This window comes from Bacillus rossius (genome assembly GCF_032445375.1).
Source record: "Bacillus rossius redtenbacheri isolate Brsri chromosome 4 unlocalized genomic scaffold, Brsri_v3 Brsri_v3_scf4_2, whole genome shotgun sequence".
In the NCBI taxonomy this organism is placed as follows: Eukaryota; Metazoa; Arthropoda; class Insecta; order Phasmatodea; family Bacillidae; genus Bacillus; species Bacillus rossius.
In genome coordinates, this window is record NW_026962011.1 from 21,254,871 (window position 1) to 21,277,129 (window position 22,259).

The 22,259-nt window shown below is 37.8% G+C and overlaps 1 protein-coding gene across 2 annotated transcripts in view; it reads left to right on the plus strand.

Annotated features, from left to right (window-relative positions):
• LOC134542336 (uncharacterized) overlaps nucleotides 1–22,259 on the plus strand; it is a 178,061-nt gene that overhangs the window by 73,272 nt on the left and 82,530 nt on the right. For both annotated transcript variants that reach the window (XM_063386486.1, XM_063386487.1), the window contains 3 exons: nucleotides 7,031–9,133; nucleotides 9,644–13,677; nucleotides 18,190–18,241. In XM_063386486.1, the coding sequence (XP_063242556.1) occupies nucleotides 7,031–9,133; nucleotides 9,644–13,677; nucleotides 18,190–18,241 (6,189 nt within the window). The remainder of the gene's footprint in view (nucleotides 1–7,030; nucleotides 9,134–9,643; nucleotides 13,678–18,189; nucleotides 18,242–22,259) is intronic.

Consider the following 22,259-nt stretch of genomic DNA (forward strand, 5'->3'; position numbering starts at 1 on the left):
GGACATTCAATACATCAAATTGTGGAATCACTTATCCCTGCATCATCAAAAAGAAGTTGGTGGTTCTGACCAGTTCACTGAATATTACTTTATCTGGCCTAGAAAAACAATTTAATTTTTTTAGACCTTAGAGAGCTTATTTGTGGGCCATCATGATAATTTCATTATTACCTTTCATTTAATGTGAATTTACAATATCTTACAATTAATAAAAATAATATACATTCACATAAGTATGTTTTATTGATATTTAACATTTTTCATTATTGTCTCTAACAATACTCCAGAACCACAATTTTATAGAATCAGTGTTAGAAATGAGATAGGCCTATTATCGGAATATCGGGTATCGGATCGGTAAATTTGGAAATATCGGAATCGGTATTGGGTTTTTGGATATCGGGCCATCACTAATATTAACTATAACTTCATTATCTTAGATGGTAAAAACATTAAATCTATCCAATCTTGCAGTTTTTCACAATCATTAATAGTTGAACATGAAATTTTAGGTTCTTTAGTTTTTTATGGTGAAATTTTCTTTCAGAATTATGTTTTGGACTCTATATAATCATGTGCTAACATTTAATTAATTTCAGATTTTCATCAGAAACAATTCTATTAAACTAACACAATTACTTTCAAAACAATTGTTTACATTTAGGAATAGAAAAATTACAAATGTTTCTGTGCAGTGTTAAGAAATTCAGTACTGCCTTCCCAAAATATTTCTTATGTAGTAAAACAAGTATTGCAGAACATGCAAGAAGATGCCATGTTTACAGGAGTTTGGTTTTTGGCTGTAATAATTAGAAATTCGTACAATATTTTTATTATTAGTATTTGGTTAAGTTAAGTGTGTATTGATCATTTTGATTGAGAAAAAAATGTAAAATCAGATATATTGGGACAGTCAGATAAGGAGCATCACTTCATCACAGTTAGTTCATTTAATTTTGATCTTCTATTTTATTTCTTATGCATCAGTTCTTTCATATATATATATATATATATATATATATATATATATATATATATATATATATATATAATTTATTTATTTAAATTGTAACATGTCTACCTACAGCTAAGAGTCAAGGTGGTAGATACCATACAAACAAAAACTTACACAGATACAAATAAAATCAATGACCAAAAAAAAATAAACAAAGTCAAAGACAAAAATAAAAAAACTAGTGATGAGTCAATTCCTGTTTTTCCCAGGTTCTCGGTTCGGTACCGGTTCTTAAAAATCGGTTCTCGGTTCTCGGTTCTGACTTCAAAAATAAAATAAACATTATTCATACATTATTTATGAGGTGTTTCAAGTAATAAACTATTTATTGTTTCGGCTACATCAAATCACTAAAAAGCCTGTATCTAGACTTCCATTTTCAACAATTTATTGTTTATAACACTGAAAAATAATAATTTATTTGTATTGTTTTTTACTCAATGTTTTTATTGTATGCTTACAAAGAAATGCTTTGGCATAATGTTTTAGTCTTTAAAGAGGCTATCAAAACAAATGAAAAGGTTTAGTATAGTTTTCAAGCTAAATCTAGCAATTATCTCAAGAAAGCTACATACACTCTCCTTTAAAACATAGGAATAAAAAGAAAATATTACCATAATGGAAATAAATTAAATTGATGGTGAACTTTCAAAGTATTAAAATAATAAATTGTCTACATCAAATTCAGTTTGTTTGCAGTCAAGTCAATTACTGCCACACTTCTGATGACATTTCTTACACAATTTGTACTGTTTTGCCGGAATAATTATACCTTACAAGTGTCAACAAGCATTTCGTTTGTCCAGTCAATAGTAAAATACATCTACCATCCAGCATCCATACACCACTTTGCAAAAAATAAAAAATAAACATCTTTTATCACGTGTCCGCGGGATCTTCGTCAACGCTATTACCACTAAAAACAGACGTGCCACTTTCAAAGCAATCCCGTTTGCCTAATAGATAAAGTTACTAGCAATTCCGCTAGATGGCTGCAGATGCAGTGAACTTACACTCCATAGCACTGCACAAATAGCATAAAATGTTAGAATACCGAAAATTATTACAGAAATATTTGAAATCAATCATCAATTCTATTAAACAAATATACTTTTGCACTTTTAATTGTTCTTTGTACACCAGTCACTTATACTTAAGTATCAACGACTCAATTAGCTGCCTATTTTAAAAACCATTGAAACAAACATGGCGTCTTTCTGTTCTCATCTTTCTGCTGCGGCACGTTATAAAGTTGCACACATCTATGAACTACATCTATGGCACCTTCAACTATTATGTTTTGATTGTAAAACGTACTTTGTTTACAGATGTGACGAGAACATTAAAAATTTTCACGTGTAATTTATTTTATAGTTAGAGATGAATATTATTCCACAGAAGTCCAAAAAATTAATTCATATATGAATTGGACGTGAGTTGAGCCATTTCATGCTGCAGTTAAGTTGTAGTGAAGGACTATTTTCGTAAAGGGTTTTGCTATACTGCCGGTACCGGTACCGACACCGACATTTTAGCTGCGGTTCTCGGTGCCGGTTAAAATGCTGAGAACCGAGAACCGAGAACCGGTACCGACCCATCCCTAAAAAAAACTAATAAACAAACAGTATAAAGGCATATACATATTATGGAGGAATTTGCATGATAAAGTATATTAAAAATTAATAATAAGAGACATAATTCACTGAAATAAAATACAATAACTGATTATATTAGAAATAATATATTTAATGCCAAGGATCTGTCTGTACAATAGTTGTATTAAGACATAATATCATCTTATAAGTAACTATAGTAGATGAAGATATGCTAGTAAAGAATGAACACTGCATTCCTTATCAACTATTGAAAAATACTTTTTATTCTGTCGAAATTACTAACTAATTATATAAAATGTCATTGTCTTTACTAGTAGAACTTAATAGGGGATTATTGCAACTTTTGAATGTAGGAACCTTGATGACAACTATTCTTATGATTGATTTTTCTATTAACTTATATTAACACACATCATATATTTTTCCTTGATACATATATGAATATATCTACCACAGTTGCAAGTCATCAAGTATTTGTCTTGGCACGCTTGCTCTTTGGTGTTGAAACTAAATTGAAAGGGAAGCATTAGGGGGAATGAGAATGGCCAGCAGCAAATTCACATCTTTGAACGCGTCATCCGCGTGTGGGGCAATTCTGGTTCCCTAGAAAACCGCTTGGATGACAGGAAGACTTCCGCGACGACCGCAAGTCGTAATTCATTCATCTGGAAGTGTCTTTTTCAGGATGTCAGCAATATTCTTCTTGCTAGACATAGAACTGAACGCAGTGCAGTGACTTACCTTCCTCGTTGCGTGATATTCATTCTTACCGCCTGCAGAATTGGTTGAGGTGCCAATATTCTTCAGTTGCTGATACCAATTTGAACAATTTTAGTGAGAACATTCAAAGTCCTAACATTTTACAGCTCCCAAGGACTACAGAAGATGAAGAATCAATGCCTACAATAGCTCCAGTCATAGCTTCTGAATTGTCTTTTCAGCTAGTACCAGACTGCGCTTATGACCTGGGGTTCTGAGTCACTGAGTTCCCACCTCGCCAATTACCTGAGAGTTTGCACTTCTCGCCTAGTCTAGTGAATCATCTTATTGACATAGTTTGCTGTATTATCCAACACTGGCATTGCTATAATTATATCCTATATCTGCCATCCTAATATGATAGTTTGTTAGTGTAATGATTGATAATATATATAGAAGATTATTTGAATTTTCCAACTCTTTAACTTTTTTTTTTTTTGAAAATCAGAGAATTTAAATTTAACACCGAATTCAAGTAGACTACTGGAACTAGAATATCTCTATGTTGATTCTTGCCCTGAGGCAGGGTATAATCTAGGGATGGGTCGGTACCGGTTCTCGGTTCCTACGGTTCTCAGCATTTTAACCGGCACCGAGAACCGCAGCTAAAATGTCGGTGCCGATACTGGTACCGGCAGTATAGCAATACCCTTTACGAAAATAGTCCTTCACTACAACTTAACTGCAGCATGAAATGGCTCAACTCACGTTCAATTCACATATGAATTATTTTTTTTGGACTTCTGTGGAATAATATTCATCTCTAACTATAAAATAAATTACACGTTAAAATATTTAATGTTCTCGTCACATCTATAAACAAAGTACGTTATACAATCAAAACATAACAGTTGATGGTGCCATAGATGTATGTAGTTCATAGATGTGTGCAACTCTTTAACGTGCCTCAGCAAAGATGTGATAACAGAAAGATGCCATGTTTGTTTCAATTTGTTTTTAAAATTAGGTAGTTAATTGAGTCGTTGACACGTAAGTAAGGGTTACTGGTGTATAAAGAACAATTAAAATTGCAAAATTCCACATAATATTTGTTTAATAGAATTAATGATTGATATTAAATTTTCCGTAATAATATTTGGCATTCTGAAATTTTATGCTTTTTGTGCAGTGCTTTGGACAGTATGTTCACTGCATCTGCAGCCATCTAGCGTAATGGATAGTAACTTTCTCTTCTAGGTAAATGGGATTGCTTTGAAGGGGGAAGGTTTTTTTTTTTTATGTATAGTAAAGTGATGTATAGATGTGTAGATGTATTTTATTATTAGCTGGTCAAACAAAATGCTTGTTGACACTTTTAAAGTATAATTATTCTGGCCAAATAGAGCAAATTTTGTAAGAAATGGCATCAGAAGTGTGGCAGTAATTTACTGTTGACTGTGCAAACAAACTGAATTCAATGTAGGCAATAAGTTTGATGGACAATTTAATATTTTAATTCTTTGAAAGTTCACCATCATTGTATTTATTTGCATTATTGTAACATTTTCTTTTTATTCCTATGTTTTAAAGGAGGGTGTATGTAGATTTCTTGAGGTAATTACTAGATTAATATAGTAAATTTTAGTTTTATTATTTCGAATTTATTTTTTTATTAATACATATTACATTTTTAATAGGTTGGTGTGTTTACTGAAGCTTGAAACAGTGCTTTTTTTTGTAGCCAAAACAATAAATAGTTTATTACTTAAAACCTCATAAATAATGTGTGTATTATATTTAATTTATTGTTTAAGTCAGAACCGAGAACCAAGAACCGAGTACCGATTTTTAACAACCGGTACCGAACCGAGAACCGGGAAAAAACAGGAATTGACCCATCACTAGTATAATCATACATATTAGTTACACTTTGGTGCTGGTTTCCATACTTATTGCCCTTGTCAGTCTGAAGAACTCATGGGGTGGGATTTGAGGATGGGGCAGTGGGGAAATGTGTTGATGAGGAGAAAAAACCTGGGAAAAACCTTTGGCACTACATACGTCAGTGTCCACCACATTTATCTCTTGAAAATATCTGGGTTTAGCTTCATTGGAAGTTTAATTCTGAGGAAGTGGTGACTTATCACTCTGATTGTCTTCATGGAAAGGAAGTGTTAACTTATCACTGATTGTCTTCGTGGTAAGTAAGTGTTGACTTATCAAACAACATGGCCTCTTCAGATTTTGTTAATTTTTCCCACTGTATGTAAATTCATGATTTTTAGGTATGAATAAAATTACTTGTCATATATTTTCTGAATAATATGACCTAAGCAAGAAATGTATTTTGTAAATATAGATTTAGCAAGGAAAATACTATCTCTCGTAACATAACATTAATCTACTAATTAACATGCTGATACTAGTGAATTAGTATGATTCTGCAGATGCAGATTATGTATTGAATTTTTTTCAATATTGTTTTGTTCTGAAACCAATTTCTTGTAGAATGATTACTCACGGAAGGTAGTCAGATATCTTATGATGCTAGCTTCTAATAAAGCCACCAGGTGCAATTGAGATTGGATGCCAAAAATGGCATTTAAACTTGATGTTTGTACACAGTGTGGCTTATGCTATTATTTTACGTATTAGTCAATATTTAAAAATCAAAAAAATTCTGATTCGGTAAATATTTATGTCCATATTGGTTAGTTATTTTAAATTTTAAAATTCCCATTTGAATTGATACACTTCTATAAACATACAAAAATATATTTAAGAACTTACCATTTTATTGCATAATCGTCGCACATTTTATACTAAAATCAAGTTTGAAAGGTAAGGGTGCGACGTTAGTAGGTTATTAGGTAAAGTTATTCATAAAAACAAAACCCATTCATGGAAAGTACGTTTATTTAAAAAGTGAAGTATAAAAGAGCACGCCAAACAATTTAAATTAATAAGTCATTCAACAAAAACCTTTCTTCAACTTTAAATTGAAAACAAAATCTGTGATCCGAATGAGAGCCTGAACGAACGCGTAGCTATCGTAGTACACACGACAAAAGAGTGCGGGCCATGATATGTAGTTAACTCGGCACTCGACAGAGAGCGCGCGTTGCATGCACTTGGCGAGATATCGATATTCGACTACGTGTACGCACTCTACACGGGAAGCAACATAACCAAACATGAATGATGCCAACTAGCGCTGGCAACATTTTTGTAATCGGTACACCGCGGCGACTCAAATGATCCGATAAAGGTTATATGTAACGTTTTAAAACGTCTATTAAAGAAAATTTACTTACACTTCAGACAACTTTGTATTTCTGTTAATTAAATAAGTGGTAATGTCCGAATAAATATTAGCTTTCAACTTTAAAATAGATTGTTTTATACGGAAAAAATACCCACACAAAGCGCACTGAAACTAATAGCGAGACCAAAAACAACATGTGACATTTACGCATGAAATTTTTTTATCCAAATTTTGACACCCTAAAATATAGGTGCGATGATTATGCGCGTGCGACGATTATGCGATAAAAGAGGGTAACCCTAACCTTATCATCAAAATAAACAATACATACATGTGTAGTTAGGTATTAATGTCGTTTGCCTCTCCCCATCACCATAATGTTTTAACTTCCAGTGTGTCACTAACATTAGTGAACAAAACGTCTTTATGTTACAGTGTTTCATGCAGTATCAGGGCAGATGCTTCTGTGGGATACGATGACGAGGTTGTTTGGGAAGACTCTTACTGGGACCAGTTTATTGGACGAATCCCGCAGTTAGATGGCGCGGAGGACGATGAAGAGCTCTCCATTGCCAGTCCTGTGATTTGCTCTGGGAAGTTTGGGCGCCAGTGTGTTGGGAACCGCAGCCGCGAGAGCAAGCAACTTAGTGGTGAGAATGTTATAGATGGCACACGGTGGTCCGAGTATCATGGCCTGCTGGAAGGGCTAAGTGATGGGGAAGTGAATCGTCAGACAGTGACAAACCCTGGTGGAAATATACTGGGCGAATGTGTGGAATTCCCGTACGACCTCGGCGTGGACTTGGAGGGCCTGGAGTTGGGCCCCATCTGCACTGCTCCCACTCCGGGTGCATACGAGTCTTTGGCTACTGGGGTACCTGGAGCAAATATTACTAACTACAACCTCTCAGAAATCAGCGAGGATTACTCCGACGCCCTCATCAACGACGTTTTCTTGTCTTCGATCACAGATGATGTGACTCAGTGCACTGATCAATCGTTGACAGATGCAGACTTCTCAAGTGACGTAAGCTTCCAAATACCTCAGAGTGGGTTGGTGTTTGATTGCGAGGATACGCTGGCAGAAGAGCCAGCGCTAGTACCTACCGTGACCGTACCCACCGGGCTGCCTATTCACAAGGACGTGTCTGGTATCTTCCGTAGATCTGAGGATGGGAGCTTCTTCCGCGGTGCCTACTCTGGCTCTGAGGGCTTGGCAGACACTGTCAGAAGTTTCCCAGTCAAGCATTTTGACCCTGAAACTTCAGTCACCAACTACGTGATGGTGTCTCATGGTGACCGCTCAGTTAATATCCTGAATGCTGCAATGGCAAGCACTGAACCATTTCCCAATATGTGCAGGGATAGCACATACGTCCGTCTCGTGCCTTTGTCCGAGTATCGGAGTCGTGTGGCACACTGCGGTGAAGGTGAAGCTGTCAGAACTTCTCGTGCTGAGAAAGCTGAGTTCTCTAACAGTGTGTTTGGTTCCAAGCCTTTCACTGGCAGTCATAGAGTGGTTAGTGTGGATCGTACCACCGAGACTTCTCCCTCAATGTTGAGGTGCAGCAACTCGGATAAATCTAGAAGAAATTCTGGCTCTAATTTATTAGCTCAGGCAAACACTGCAGATTTTAAGAAGACAACATCTTCCCACAAAGATAAATCAAAGAAGATTGTAAAGTTTTTTTTGAAGAGCAGTTTGTTGCGGGAAAAGCCAATCACCTGCATAAATAAAGAATCTAGTACATTATATGATACTAAAGGTCATCAGGTGAAGGAATCTGTAAATAGATCGTGTGTGTACCATCCAACCATGATGACAAAATCACATTTAGAGAAAAGACCTGATCATCTCAGTTGGGATAAAAGTCCACCTAGAAAGGTAAATAATGTCTTTGAACAATTTTCTAAGAAATCAAGAACGCCAAGTGTAAAGTTAGGCAATTCAAGAAGGGAAATGGAAGAGCGTACAAGGTGTGAAGTGTTCAAACCAATGACTCAATTTTGTGAAAGATTTACCCATGATGGGACTAAACATCAAAGTGCAGCCTGCCATGTCAGCAATGCTGAAGGATGCTTCTTGTCCAGAAAGGAGCACGCATACCAAAAGCGTGTTGAAGGGGAGAGATTCGGGTTGAAGCAAGCTGCGGATATGCAGCCATCGCCGACCACTTCGGAGGAAGACAAGAGTGTGGTGAAAGTAGAAAGCAGTCCGGCCCGAAGTCGTAGCAGTTCGGAGGGTCCTCGGCAATGTGTCTGCTTCACGCCCGGGAGCAGCAGGAAGCATGGCCAGGAGTGCCACTGTTCCCCCAAGGGAGACTACGATCCGTACGAGTTCTCAGACGAGAAGGAAGAGCTGCTGAGCTGCGGCTCCCCTCCTCGCTGGCCTCGGCGCTGCATCCATCCCCCTGAAAGGCCTCGCCGGCTGGGCCCCTCAGGGGGTGGCAAGCCTGCCTCCTACCTGCAGCAAGGCAGTGCTCATCGAGTGAAGTTTCGCATGACTTGCTCATCTGCCACCTCTCCTAATGGCCAGCAGTGAGTACCTTCATTTACTATTCTAATTTTTTTCCAATGTATATTTTGCAACAAACCCATATAGATGTATTAAAAGTATGCTTGGATCATTCCTGATTAATCCCATATGGTCAGTCATTTTTACTTGTTTAATGTGTTTTCCCCTGATAATAACAATAAAATCTAATTTCTTTAAATCCGAAGGTAAGTGTAGCCAAAAAAATAACTGTAAGTGTAATATTTATATCAAATTTATTTTATATTATTGCTTCTCTGCATTGTATATGATTTTTTGTAATTACAAATTAACTTTATTAATGGTTTCTTGATACTAAGATTCAGAAACTAAATGGGAAGTTTGGTTATTAATCGCATGACTATCTGCCCTCAGATGGGAGAGGTATTATGGCAGGTTTAATAAATTTTATTAGTAAATTATTGAACTATATATTAGCATAAAAAAAAATTTATGAAGTTAAAAAACATTGAAAATAAATTGGAAATTTAAGTGTTTTGTGAAAAAATTTTCAGGCATTATGCAAGTGAGACCACAAGTGGAACAGCACCACTGGCAGAATGCAGTACAGTCACAAGGCAGCCTTTAGTGGGGGAACATAGCCCGAGTCTTCCCAGCAATCCATCTCCAGGAGCACAGAGCAGGCACTCAGGGACACCCAATGTGGACAGCATTGTGGAACACATTAAGTCAGAGCCAGTGTGGGAAGAAGAAGAAGTCACATCCATCCCGAAACTGACATTGCTGCGCACTGGGGACAGCTACATCAATTTTGTTCGCCTGGATGATGAGAATGTTTGCAGCTCCATTTCCCTCAAGCAAGAGCCATCAGAGGAAGACAAGTCCATCGAGGTGACTGCCGTCAAAGATGAGAGCGAACCGGATGCAGGCGAGAGTTCGTGCAGCTTGGTGCAATCCATAGAAGATGACAAGTCTTCAGTCACTGTTAGTGCTGATGAGTATTGTCTGGAGAAACGTCTGCTGGGTCACTTTAGTGGTGACTGCGCGGGCTTGAATAATGTCATTGGTGAGGCACGAGCTGTTCAGCCAAAGGTAGTAGAATTGGAGACTTCCAAGTTAGCAGTTCCAAATGCTTGTGAGCGTAGAAGGTCTGAATCTGACTTTGTAGTAGATTGTTTTGCAGACCAAGCAAGTGATAGTGCCCAGGTAGCAGTCAGGGATGGTGTGTGTGTTGAAGTGGTTGATCTGTCACCTGCTAGTGTTGATGAAAGCATTGAAATTCATGACATCTCATGTTCAAGTGGAGACTCACAGAAGTTTGGTGGCAAGGTATCATGCAGTGAAGCCTTGGGCAAGGAACTAATGCATGTGGAACCAGACAAGGCAACCACTGACTGCGTGCATGTTGCAGTTGATGCTTTGACTGCAACACCTTTGTTAGCTGCCAACCCAGGAGAGTCTAGTTCACTGCCAGGTGTTACTTCAGAAAGGGGAACTGGTTTCCTGGTCTACAACAATGAAGAGCTTGAGAGATGTGAAGACATAGAAGTGCCGAACCAATTAAATAATCATTCAGGCCCTTCTACTGATTGTCAAGACACAAATTGCGAGAATGACCAGGGTGTGCTCTTATCGAGGTATACAACTGGTTGTCCAGATGTACCATGTGGTTCAACTGCCAACTCTGAATGGAAGAAGAAATGTGGATCAACAGTTGACATGAAAAATATACAAGTTAAGAATGTTAAAAGAGTTGCCAAAATTTCACAACTTGAAGTTGTTAACGAAAAAAAGCAAGAATATCTAGTCACGAAAGGTAACCATACATTAAAAGTGAAGGAAAGAAGTAGTAAAAGTAAATTTTCAGTGGCTAATTCGGAGTGTGAAAGAGTGGCGAGTAAATCAAGTATCGACAGTGTATGTACAGGTAGGGCTGTGGCAGGAGCCTGTTATAGGCCTCGAGGTCAGCCACGTAGTACAAAAATTGCTTGCAGTGCTGGTAAAGAGGAGAGTGGAGTGAAGGACTTACGTGAAAATATGGTAACGGGAGAGACAGCATCACATACTACCATCCCATCAGTTGCTGTCGACAGCTTTTCTCAGATGACTGGTAAACATCCTGTTACACATACACAACACAGAAAATTCCCTAAAACTGTTCGCACATGTAAGAAAAAGGTTTTGAATACTGCGGTGAGTTTGGTTCCTACATGTAAAGAAAAACCTCAGAAACCTAAGAATGATTTGTATATTTATAGTTCAAGTGCTCCTCAGAATCCTAAACATCCAGGAGATATCTTGGAACGTACAAACTGCATTAAGTTAAAATGTAAAAAACCTAACTATAATAAACTGTCAAAGTCTGCACCTGTGTCACCTACAAAATGTTTGCAGACTAACGTAAACAAGAAATCATTTAATGGTGGTAAACCTTTGGGACTTGTCAGAGATGATTCACCCTCAAAACTTCTGCGAAGTAGTAGACAAAAAATTAAGGATTCAGAAAATTCAAAATTGAACACATCCAACTCTTTTACATCTTTATTTTATACCAAGAAGAGTCCAACAAAATCTGCTACAGTGCCTGATTTAATGAAAGTAGGTACATGTGACACTTTACATTCTACTTTGATTGTGTCACCATTTGTTGAGCCTGGTGAGGCAAACAGGGATGCAGTGTCTGCCGACAACTCTGGAGTACCCGACACTTTACTTGTCTCTGATAACTTGGAGACAGCCTTGAGTCGAGCTCAAAGCAAAGAGAAAGTTGAGCAGTCACCAGCAAGAGCACCAACCAAAGGTAGGAAGAAGATTGTATGTACACTTCGTAATTGCAGCCATAATTTAGAAGGTTTTAGAACATTGAGTGTTTCTCTGTCAAAAACATTACCACATTGTAAAACTGACTCTAACTTCTCTGAAGACTACAAAGAATTTTTTGAAGCAAATTCTATGCCAAAGATTATTAAAAAGGTTAATGTCCGTAGCAAGCGTGGTTGTAGCCATTCTCTACGAGGAAAAAATACAAATAAGAGGTCAAAACCATGTGAACTGCCACCTGTTCTTTCTAAAGAAAACACCAAGAATTTGGAATGTTTCAAAGACTCGTGCAACAAGGAGAGTGTTTCGAGAACTAGTAGGAAAGTGAATAATTTGTCAACTGAAATAAAAAAACCGAATAAAGTTACTAAACATTTAAAATCTGTCTGTAATATTCCAGAGTTGCTGGACGCTAGAAGTCATTCAAACTCTGAAATGAAAAAAGGAAAGGTTGTGACTCAGTCCAATGCTGTTAGTGTTTTGAACAAACAAAATGATTTTGAAACCACCAGGGCTTCCTCGCCTCAGGAGCTTGCAGGATCAACAGAAACTGTCAGAAAGGATCGTAAAAGAAAGCTGACAGATGCAGTGTCTTGTTCTGGTTTAAAAAGAAAGCTTAGGAAAAGATGTATTAGAGGAAGTTCATGCCAAAGTGAGGGCCAGAATTCATGTGCATCAAAGGAGTTAACAGTTTCTAGTGATGGGTTTGTTTCTGGAGAAGGAATGAAAACGAGAGCTGCTGTGAAAATTGTATTTGAGGCCAGACAGAGCTATGGTGGACATACTGACCATACTCGGACAAATGTGGATGAATCCTTTTCAGTCTCCACTCACATTTGTGAAAGCTCAGAGGATTTGGCTACTGAACATAGTGTCTCCATGCAAAAACCAAGAATTCCAGAGTCAGCTGAAAAATTAAATGACAAAATAAACAGGAGATTAGTACAATCTAGGAAGGCAAAAGTACCAAAGTTGAGTTGCAGAAATGTTAGTGTGAAAAAAACTCTCACGGCTCCATTGTCTAGGACTTTAAGAAGTGGAAAAAAAGTAGTTTGCAATGAAGAACTGTGCAAAAAAATAGATCACAAAGGTGAGGCAAGGCTGTTTTTGTTGTCAGATTACAAGTGTACAAAAGTGGTCGGTTCTGATGACAATACAAACCCTCCGACCACAATCAAAGGTAAAGTGAGATCTCGTAAGAATATTGCTAAAGGAGAGTGTCTCAGTAAACAGCAAGGGCCATCACAGACATGCACTAAGAAACTTACCTACTCAGAAGCACCGAAGAGAAATTTAGTGTATGTGAAACAACTGCGTAGTTACACGTCCAAGCATGGTAGTAAGGTTGATCCTGCTTGGCAAGGAAGGCCTCGTAAGTTGGTCACATCCTCACCATCCAAAGTTCATCGCAAAGCGAGAATTCCTTGTTTGGATGGAGCTTCTGGTACCAGCTCTTCGGAAGAAGAATCCTTGATTGATTGCAGTCAGCCTTCTTCTCCAGAACCACCATTGAAGAAACTTAAGGAAGTATTAGTAGGTGTTATGGGCAGGAGGAGAATGCGTAACAAACGTAATGACGTGAATAAGAGCACGCAAAGGAATAAGAGCAGTGGCACACCTAGGAAAGGGAGATTGGGCGTGGAGATTGTGAAGTCTCCTAGAAGGCTGCTCATGGAGGGAAACAGGAAGTGTAAAGAAGATGCAGAACCATGTGACTCTTCTTCACACGTGGTCCAGGGAAAGCTGCCTGCCTGCCTGCCTGGTGCAGGTGAGTAGTGCTCTTCTAAATTGTTCTGTAATTGTACATTATGCAACTGTTAGTTTGCTCTTTGTTCATTCATTGCCATTTTAAGAGCATTTGTAGTTAGCTAAGAAATTCTTTTGCATCAAATGAATATTACTATAGGTTGGAGTACATTAAAAGGTGATGTGCCTGTCATAGCCTAATTTATGTGAGAATCTGTTAATGCTGGTCATTTTTGCGTACATTCTATTATGCTGCTGTATTGTATTTTTTCTTTCTGTAATTTATATAGAGAAAAAATACTTTGCTAAATGTAGTGAGGCATAAGTAATAACAGTCAGAAAATGTATATTGCAATTAACAACTTTGTAACTACACATTTTATGAAAACATTTTTATGTATTGTTAGGAGTGTGATTATAGGAATCGAAGGATAGCCAAATTGTTTTAGTCTATATATAATCAATCACCAATATTTACATGCTTTTACTTTATTACCAAGTTGTTCTTCACAATAAATCTCAGTCCAGTCTAATAAAAGAATGATATTCTAATTACTCTACTATTGACTCTCGTTTCTTGTTAGGCCATGTCCGCACACATCTGTTTCCAAACACACACTCGTCACTTCTTTCTTCCATGCCACATTACAACCTTTCTCCCTGTTGTGTGAAGCCTACCTTTTAACAGCAAAGTATCTAGTGAAGTTTTCATCCACACTTGGCCGCTGGTATTGCTAATCCAAAAGACTTACTTAACTTGTCAACCCGTTTCTTATGTTTTCCGCGGGAGTAACTAAGGAATGATCATGCAGCATTCTGACTATGCTGAAAGAGATGTCCTTTATCTGCCACCCAGAATTCTCTTGATAGGCAAGAGGGAGACATGTCTGTGTCAGACGGTACCTGCATGATAGCGGTGGCATGATGATAAATGGGACAAGGTGTGCGCCAGGGCAGGAGTTAATAACCTACGGTATCTCTAAGGCAACCAGCGCCAGGCATTGCGAGCAGGTGCTATGTGCAACACGAGGCTAAGAATACTGATCACTTACTGAACACCTGTAGCATCATGTCGCCCATGTTCCAAACACACTAGCTGTCTCTGGAAATAGTTTCTTGTAACACAGTGACTCATTTATGCTGTTCTTCCTGCTGTGAGATCTTATGCATTGGGCAATCCCATTGTATGTGTCTTGGTTACTGGTAGACAGTTCTTCGGAACTGTGTGTCTTTTTTGAGAGCTATCTGGCAATCATTCTGCTGAGTTTGTTGCTGCAATGTCTTATGCATCAGACAGTACCTCTGGATATGTCCTAATTCCTGGTAGGCAAGGCATCATGGGCAACCTTCTGACCTTGAAACCTGTGGGCCTTTTCTCTGCTCAATCTAGTAATCTGCAATGTCTATGCAATGTTTCCCTACACAAAGGGTGGCATTTCCATTGGGTGTGTCCCAGTTCTTGGTAGGTGAAGCATCACACATGACCTTGTGTCTTTCGAAATGCACGAGCACCATCCAGCAGCATCTTTAATGCCCCGATGATATCTGCCTCATTTCTGGTAGTACTGGTATTCCCCTCATAGTATGGCTAGCCAAATCTACCTTATCCCCTAATACTTATTTTCTTTGAAGCACTGCATGCTGATTCTATTTTTAGAGATTGAATTAGTGCATCTTAATGACTTGCTGCGTGCCACACTTGTCTGTAATAATAAAGCCGTCAGCCCCCTCTTTTCTAATAACTTGTGCGCAGCGAAGCTTATGAGTGGATTTTCCTGCGCAGCAGTCCCACATCAGTTGTAGGCTACACATGGCCAAACATTGCTTTAAATTCTGCCCGTTTCTAGGAGCAACCATGTTGAGGGCCATCAGAGATGTCTTGAACACACCTAACCAGCCATTGTGAATGGTACTCACACCCCGGTGATAAATTCTGGAAAGCGGCCGGTCCTTTGACGAAACCTGCAATCCCCCTGTTGACCCTTTCCCTACATCAATCCTAAGGTCAACATGATAAGAGGATAGTAAGTTAGCCCAAATAGTTAGTCTGCCCTGTTGGGGTACTTGGTGGAACTCCGACCAGCTGGCAAGCCTTGAGCTGGCAAGCCTTGATCACGGTGCTGAACCTCCACCTGACTGTTGAGCTTAGCTCCCTGTGCCAATCACGACTCTCAGGGCCCATCATGAATGATATGAAATAAGCAGAGTGCAACATTATCTTCTACGAGAATGTTTTTCTACACGTTACCATCCCTGTGTGCGAGAATCCAGCAGCCAGAGACTGCATGTGGCTGGCTAATAGACTATAAAGTCATGTTCCTGATTAGTGCATTCATGCCTTTTGGAAAGTGTAGATGACAAAATTATATTTATTAAGAATGTCTTATGACTAAATATCTTTTTATGACTACGAACTGAGATTTTGCTGTACTTCAATATTTGTCAGTCCATAATGAATGCACTTGTAGCAAGCTGTTGATTGTTCTCTGCAGGAGTCTTAGGGTAAGCAAGGTACATAAGCCTCTCAATGTTAGCCTCAAACTCCTTTAATGTTTCGGATAATCACTTTTGGCACTTCTTCAAAGTTTTTCTGTATATCTTACCCATCTATTAGTCACCATACCTCTGTTTTGAGGGATTCCACTAATACTGCATAGACCTTCGGGTTAAAAACATGTTGACGTCAACCGGGCCTTTGCCCCAGGAGCCTGGTCAGCCTCTGCCACCTTTCCCCTCACCCCCGTCCCACTTCCCGTACTGGCAGCCCCTCCGTCTTGAGTACGTAGTCGGGTGGTTGTGTTTGAATAGCGCGCCACGGACGTCAAGAGGGCGCTGTAGCAGCAGTGCACCACACCCGTTTAACTAGAGATAAACATTGTAATTCTCTTTTTGCTTATTTTTCCTCAAGTGGCGTGTGATGGCAGATCGGCCGGGAGTGTTTTATGTACTTTAAGTAATTAATATTTAGTTAAGGCATAAACAACGAAAAGACGTACGGAACATGCACGAGACGAACCAAAGTCCACCGAAGCTGGACAGGTTATCATTAATGATAATAATAAATTGTGTAATTTTGCATTAGGTTTAATATAATTATTAAGAATGTTTAATGTTTTACCTGTAGCTTCCTGTGGCACGTAATTGTAAATAGGTATAACAGTAATTGGTTCAGCGCGAAGACGCCATGTTAGGCTAGCAGAGCCCTGAGCTCACCCCAGTCCTTTGCCGGCACCGCCCGAGAGCGGACGCATCAGCACCCCGGGGACCTCACTGCTTGCCTGCACTGCTAAGTAATTCTGTTAAATCTTAATCATCTTAAATCTTTCGTTCGTAATTCCTCGGGGCTTTTCTCGATCAGGGGGACTGTTTAAATAATTTTATGAGTGACCACTATGGTCCTTTTTATGCTAATTACCTAATTGTAGAGTGTGACCACGTGGTCAGGTCGCACCACGTGAACCGATTCGTGCCGCAGGCGTTGTGTGATATAATGAAAGGTGTAGGTGAAGTAGCAACTAATAAATCAGGGCATACGTTTTTATTTGTATTTGTTTATTTCAACGTCCTAAGTGTGACGGCATGTGGAACGCCGTAAGAGCCCACTGCGTAGGTGGAGAGCGGACCCGACGCTGAGAGCTGACCAGTAGCGAGTACTAGGATTGGCTTTAGGGGGGTTAAAATCACGCCTCACATGGGCGACGTCACAGCCCTGAAAAAGAGTCTCTCCCGGGTCCGTACCCCTTGCACGGTGGCGCCCACAAATTAATCTCAGTACACGTATCTACGGGAACCCCCGCTTAGCATAAGGACAGTTAGGCCGCGGCCATGTCAATGTATGGTTTGAAGCAGCTCAAGTGGAGGTCCTCACTGGGAATAAATACGTTCTCAGACCTTTTTCGTCCTTGCTTCAACCATTTACTCTCGAATTGTCGACTGTATATCGCCCAGGACAACTGGCCATTTGGAATTTTGAAAGGCTATTATTAGAGTTTTGCATCTTGTCTTTCCCTGTTATCATCTTCCAGTTTGTAGAAGCTCTCGCTTTTTTAATCATTGGCAGCACTCCTCGGTACAGCTTCTACATGCTGTTTGATTATCTGTTCAGACTGAGTTGGATTTAGATTCTGTATAATTATCTCTTTGTATTCAGCTGCTCACTGGTTGGTTGTTTGCCCAAGCTCAGCCAACTGCTGTGCAATATTTCTTAATATTAAAATTAGTTCACCCCAAGTTTAATAATTATTTATTTATAGTGAAATGGATGCTTCATGAATTTATTTGCTTTTACAGTTAGTTGTACCAGTTGCAGTCTTGTGACAGGTGCTGCAGTTGTTGGCAGTACTACAGTAGCAAGGTGCGATGGCTCATTATATCTCCATGCAGTTTCTTCTTGGTACATTTTTTCAGGTGCAGAACTGCAGATAAAAGTTTTAGATGACACTGTACCAAATGTTCCATCACTTTCTGGCTTACAACGTAGGCGGGGTTTTCTGTGTATGCTATACTAGTGTGATATTTCGGTCCTTTTTTCAAGGTCATTGTTTGGCAGCTGTGGCAGCGGTGGCGAATGGAGGCAACAGTGACAAGTGAGTGGCTTTAACCAGCATGACGCTAGCTACCTAGCCAGCCCCTAGCGTATGTTTAGTGACCTCAGCGTATAGTGTCTTTCTGAGCCCCCACACTCTTCATTATTGGCCAGACTGCCTTGAAACTAATACTGCCAACATAGTTAATGAGTGTAAACTTTTTTTTATTCTGTGATAGTAATGTAATTGAATTTTCATGGTGTTGGAAAGTTTTTTGTTTACCTATTACATGCTTTGTATGTCTGTCATATTTAACCACACTGTTTCCTCAAGGTACTGCCTCACTTGCCATGTAGTTATGGTGTTATGTCAATGTGTATTGATTTTTGGCTGCAAAAGTGTTGCATCTTGTGTCTAATAAGTCTGGTGGGTTTTTATACAATGGGATATTTTTTGGTGTCCATGGTTCTTCTGGCCTCGTAATTTGTGGAAGTGAAATTTTAAATAATCAGTTCAGAGGTTTTTTCCCCCCCATTGTATCTTAAATCGGCTTAGAATCAAACCAAGGCAGGTGAGACTGAAACGCAAGTTTATCTTTGTACATACAGTGAAAAGTCTTAAATCCGGCATGGTCGGTACCACTGCCATGTAAGATTAGCAATTTTGCCAAATTATTGAATGTCAGTATAGTTTTAACTGGAATACTGGAAAAACAGTACAATACACTACAGTAGTATTTAAAACAATTGTTGTAAGCTGCTCTTTAGAAAGAAAAAAAAATGCAGATAAGGGTTAATCTTCTTTAAAAAATCATTATGAAAATACCAGTGAAATGCAAAATCCAATGCACTAGAAGATGGGAAACACTTACTGAAATGAAAACCGACATTAATGACGAAGTCTGAGCAAACAAAAAATGCAGTTGGTGCAGTAGCGCAACCTGGCAGCTATGGTCAACAGCAGGTACCCACGTGATTAAATCTGAACACGAGCTGCTAGATTGGTGCATGGTTACGGAATGTGATGAACCTTAGAATGCCGGATTAAACACCTCTCACTGTAGTTGTTCTAGCTCCAGCATCGAGCAGCTGCATCAGCAGTTTGCAGACAAGCATTTATATCTGTAGAGGCAAATGTCCACATTATAGTTTTGTGTCCATACAAGAGTCTTGATTGTATCTATTTTCTGTTTTGCTATGTTAATTTTTACTATGAAGATTTTTTATTTTATTTCTGATGTTAAATAGTGGTACTTCTTTTTCTCTCTGTTTTGGGTTGTGGGTAGTTTTTGATTTATTTTCATTAATTAAATCATTTTTTTTTACCTTCCTCTTATGTTGATGTTGTCACCTGTTTATTGTGCTTTTATCGAGTCAGATTGTTCTGGCTAAATGTGTAAGCAGAATACATAAAAGTTTTGAATTTGAATACTAATTCCTTCACTTGAATTTAGGATGAATTGTAGAGTGAAGAAAGGTGTTCAAAAACTTTTTGAAATTTTTTCTGTGTTAATAAACATTTGCAAAAATACATACCAATACTCATACTATTTACAGATTTTTCTTTACATACGCGCCAAAAATAAATTGCAATTTGAAACAAAAACTGTTACTATTCATCAATACTGAAAGTGGTAAAAATAATTTTGAAGGGGGGAAAAGAAAAAGACCATCAATGAAAAATCCCACAGTTATATTACATTTTTGAGTCGCTGTGCAACAATCGCACTGCCAATTCGGTAGTCCAGTAAACAACTAAATGGACAACATTGTGGCTTCTACTCAGGCATGAATTAAGTGGTCACTGGGCTCAACCAACCAGTCATAACACAGCTCTGAACAATTAATTGTTACAGTACCTAGAAATTTTCTGTATAAGGTTGTACATAAATACGTAACTCATTCAGATTGGATACAAAAACTAATCTCTGCGAGCTACAGTAGACGCCCGATTATATGGGATAGTGACTGGCAAGAAGTCCACCGATAACTGGAAAACACGGTTAAAGCAATGTCAGGAAAAAAACTTTGATTAAATATTTTTTATCCTGGTTATGTATACAAACACTGTAACACCCACTCCTAGAAGTAATGCTCTAATTTATTCCAGTAAAACAGAGCGCTAACAGTACTGGTCAAATACATTTTTTTCCATCAAGTTTATTAATAAAAATAATTTGTTTTACAATCAGGTAAGTGCTCTTGCTGTCTACCATTTTAATCAAGATAGTACTACTGTTAAAATTAATTTACAGTACTAATATATGTCTAAATACATTTGAAGTACATTTAAATAAATTTTGAATAACATTTTGAGACAAAATAACCTGAAATTAAATTTACGTTTACATAATAGGGCTTAGGCATAACATTTTTTTTTTCCTATGTAAGCCCTACCAATGTTTCTGAGGTACAAAATAATAATTTTATTGACATAGGAGATATATTTCATTTAGATATTATTCTTACATTGCAGTATTTCTGTGAATAAAATAATAAATTACGAAAATTATTTTTTTGAAAACTAAATACCTTCTAATTGACTCTGAAAACAGCGTTAACACCTAAATTCCTACTGGTTTCTGAGAAATCACAGTGTGCATTGATGCAGCCATCATCATTTTTTTTTGTAAGTTCTTGTATATGGAGAATCACAGGATCAGCAAACCTAACATCACAATAGTCCATTCCGAGGCCACGTTCATGCATATTTGGTATAAATATTACAAATTTGTGACCTCCTGAGGATGGTCATTTAGATTAGCTTCAACTGCATTAAAAATACAAAAAAATATTTTGGACCATTGATGAGGATAGTATAGCTACATAAATTGGAGAATAGTCGAGCTATGTTTAAAATACTTAAAAAAAAGTGTGGACAGCTGATTAGGTTAGCTACATTAAAAATTCTTTGAAATTGTGTGAATGGTTTGTTAGGGCAGAATAGCGACATCTTAAATGGGTAATTCCTAAGCAACCATTAAAAATATTTTATAGTAGTCTGATCAACCATCCATAATGTTTTAAAGTATTTTTAATGTAGCTAACCTAACCTAATTGACTATTTTCAATATTTGACTAAAGTTCACCAAAACATACACTCACAGACCCACACGGGAAAGCTAATATTGCGGCGGCTGCTTCAATGCACAGGTATCGTAATATAACCTAAAAACAGTGATTTTTCAGAAACCAGTCAGAATTTAGAAACACTGTTTTCAGGGTGAATAGAGGAATGTCTTTAGTGTTGGAATACAAGTATTTTCTGAATTTTGCTACTTTATTTACATAAAGCAGCATCACAGGAATTTACCTTCAGTTATAGCAAGATTTTAAAAAGCAAAAATTTAATGTTTTCTATTATTAGAAAGATATTTAACCTGTTAACATAATTCCTGACTCTGTTGTTTAATAAATGCTTTTGTCATGATTTGTCACTAGCGCATCCTAGTACGTGTGAGATAAACTAGTCCTAAAAGCTTGTGACATTTTTCTCCAGAGCTACTGCGGACATGCTTAAGTGGGATGGTGGAATGTAAATATTGGCTGAACACACGGGCGGCGTTGGAAATAAATATGCAATGAAGGAAGCGAACAGCTATTGAGGAAGGAGCAAAATATTGTTTGTTGATTCATCACATTATTAACTCGTTTCATTACTAATTCTTTATATTGTATTTAATGCTACTCAAGTGCCAATGACATTGTTTGGGCACAGAAATAAAAATTTAAAAATTATTTTTGTGTTTATGATTTAAGAAAGTGTAATATGGAATGGTTAACCCGCAAACCGGATAATCAGGAGTCTGCTGTACTGTATGACAGATAATTTACAGCTCCGCGTGTATTCTGGTCAATCCCATGCTAATGTCATTACCGAAATGCCAACAATGTTCTATAATGAATTGCAAAAACTACTGAAATAAATTCAAATATAAGTAAAATAAAAAGCTAAAAATTATGTTTATATGTGTGGCAACCTAGCTAACAAACTAATACAAAACTATACGCTTTTAGAATAAATAATAATTAACAAAGCTTTAAAAGCATACAGAACCTATACAATTCATATGAATGAC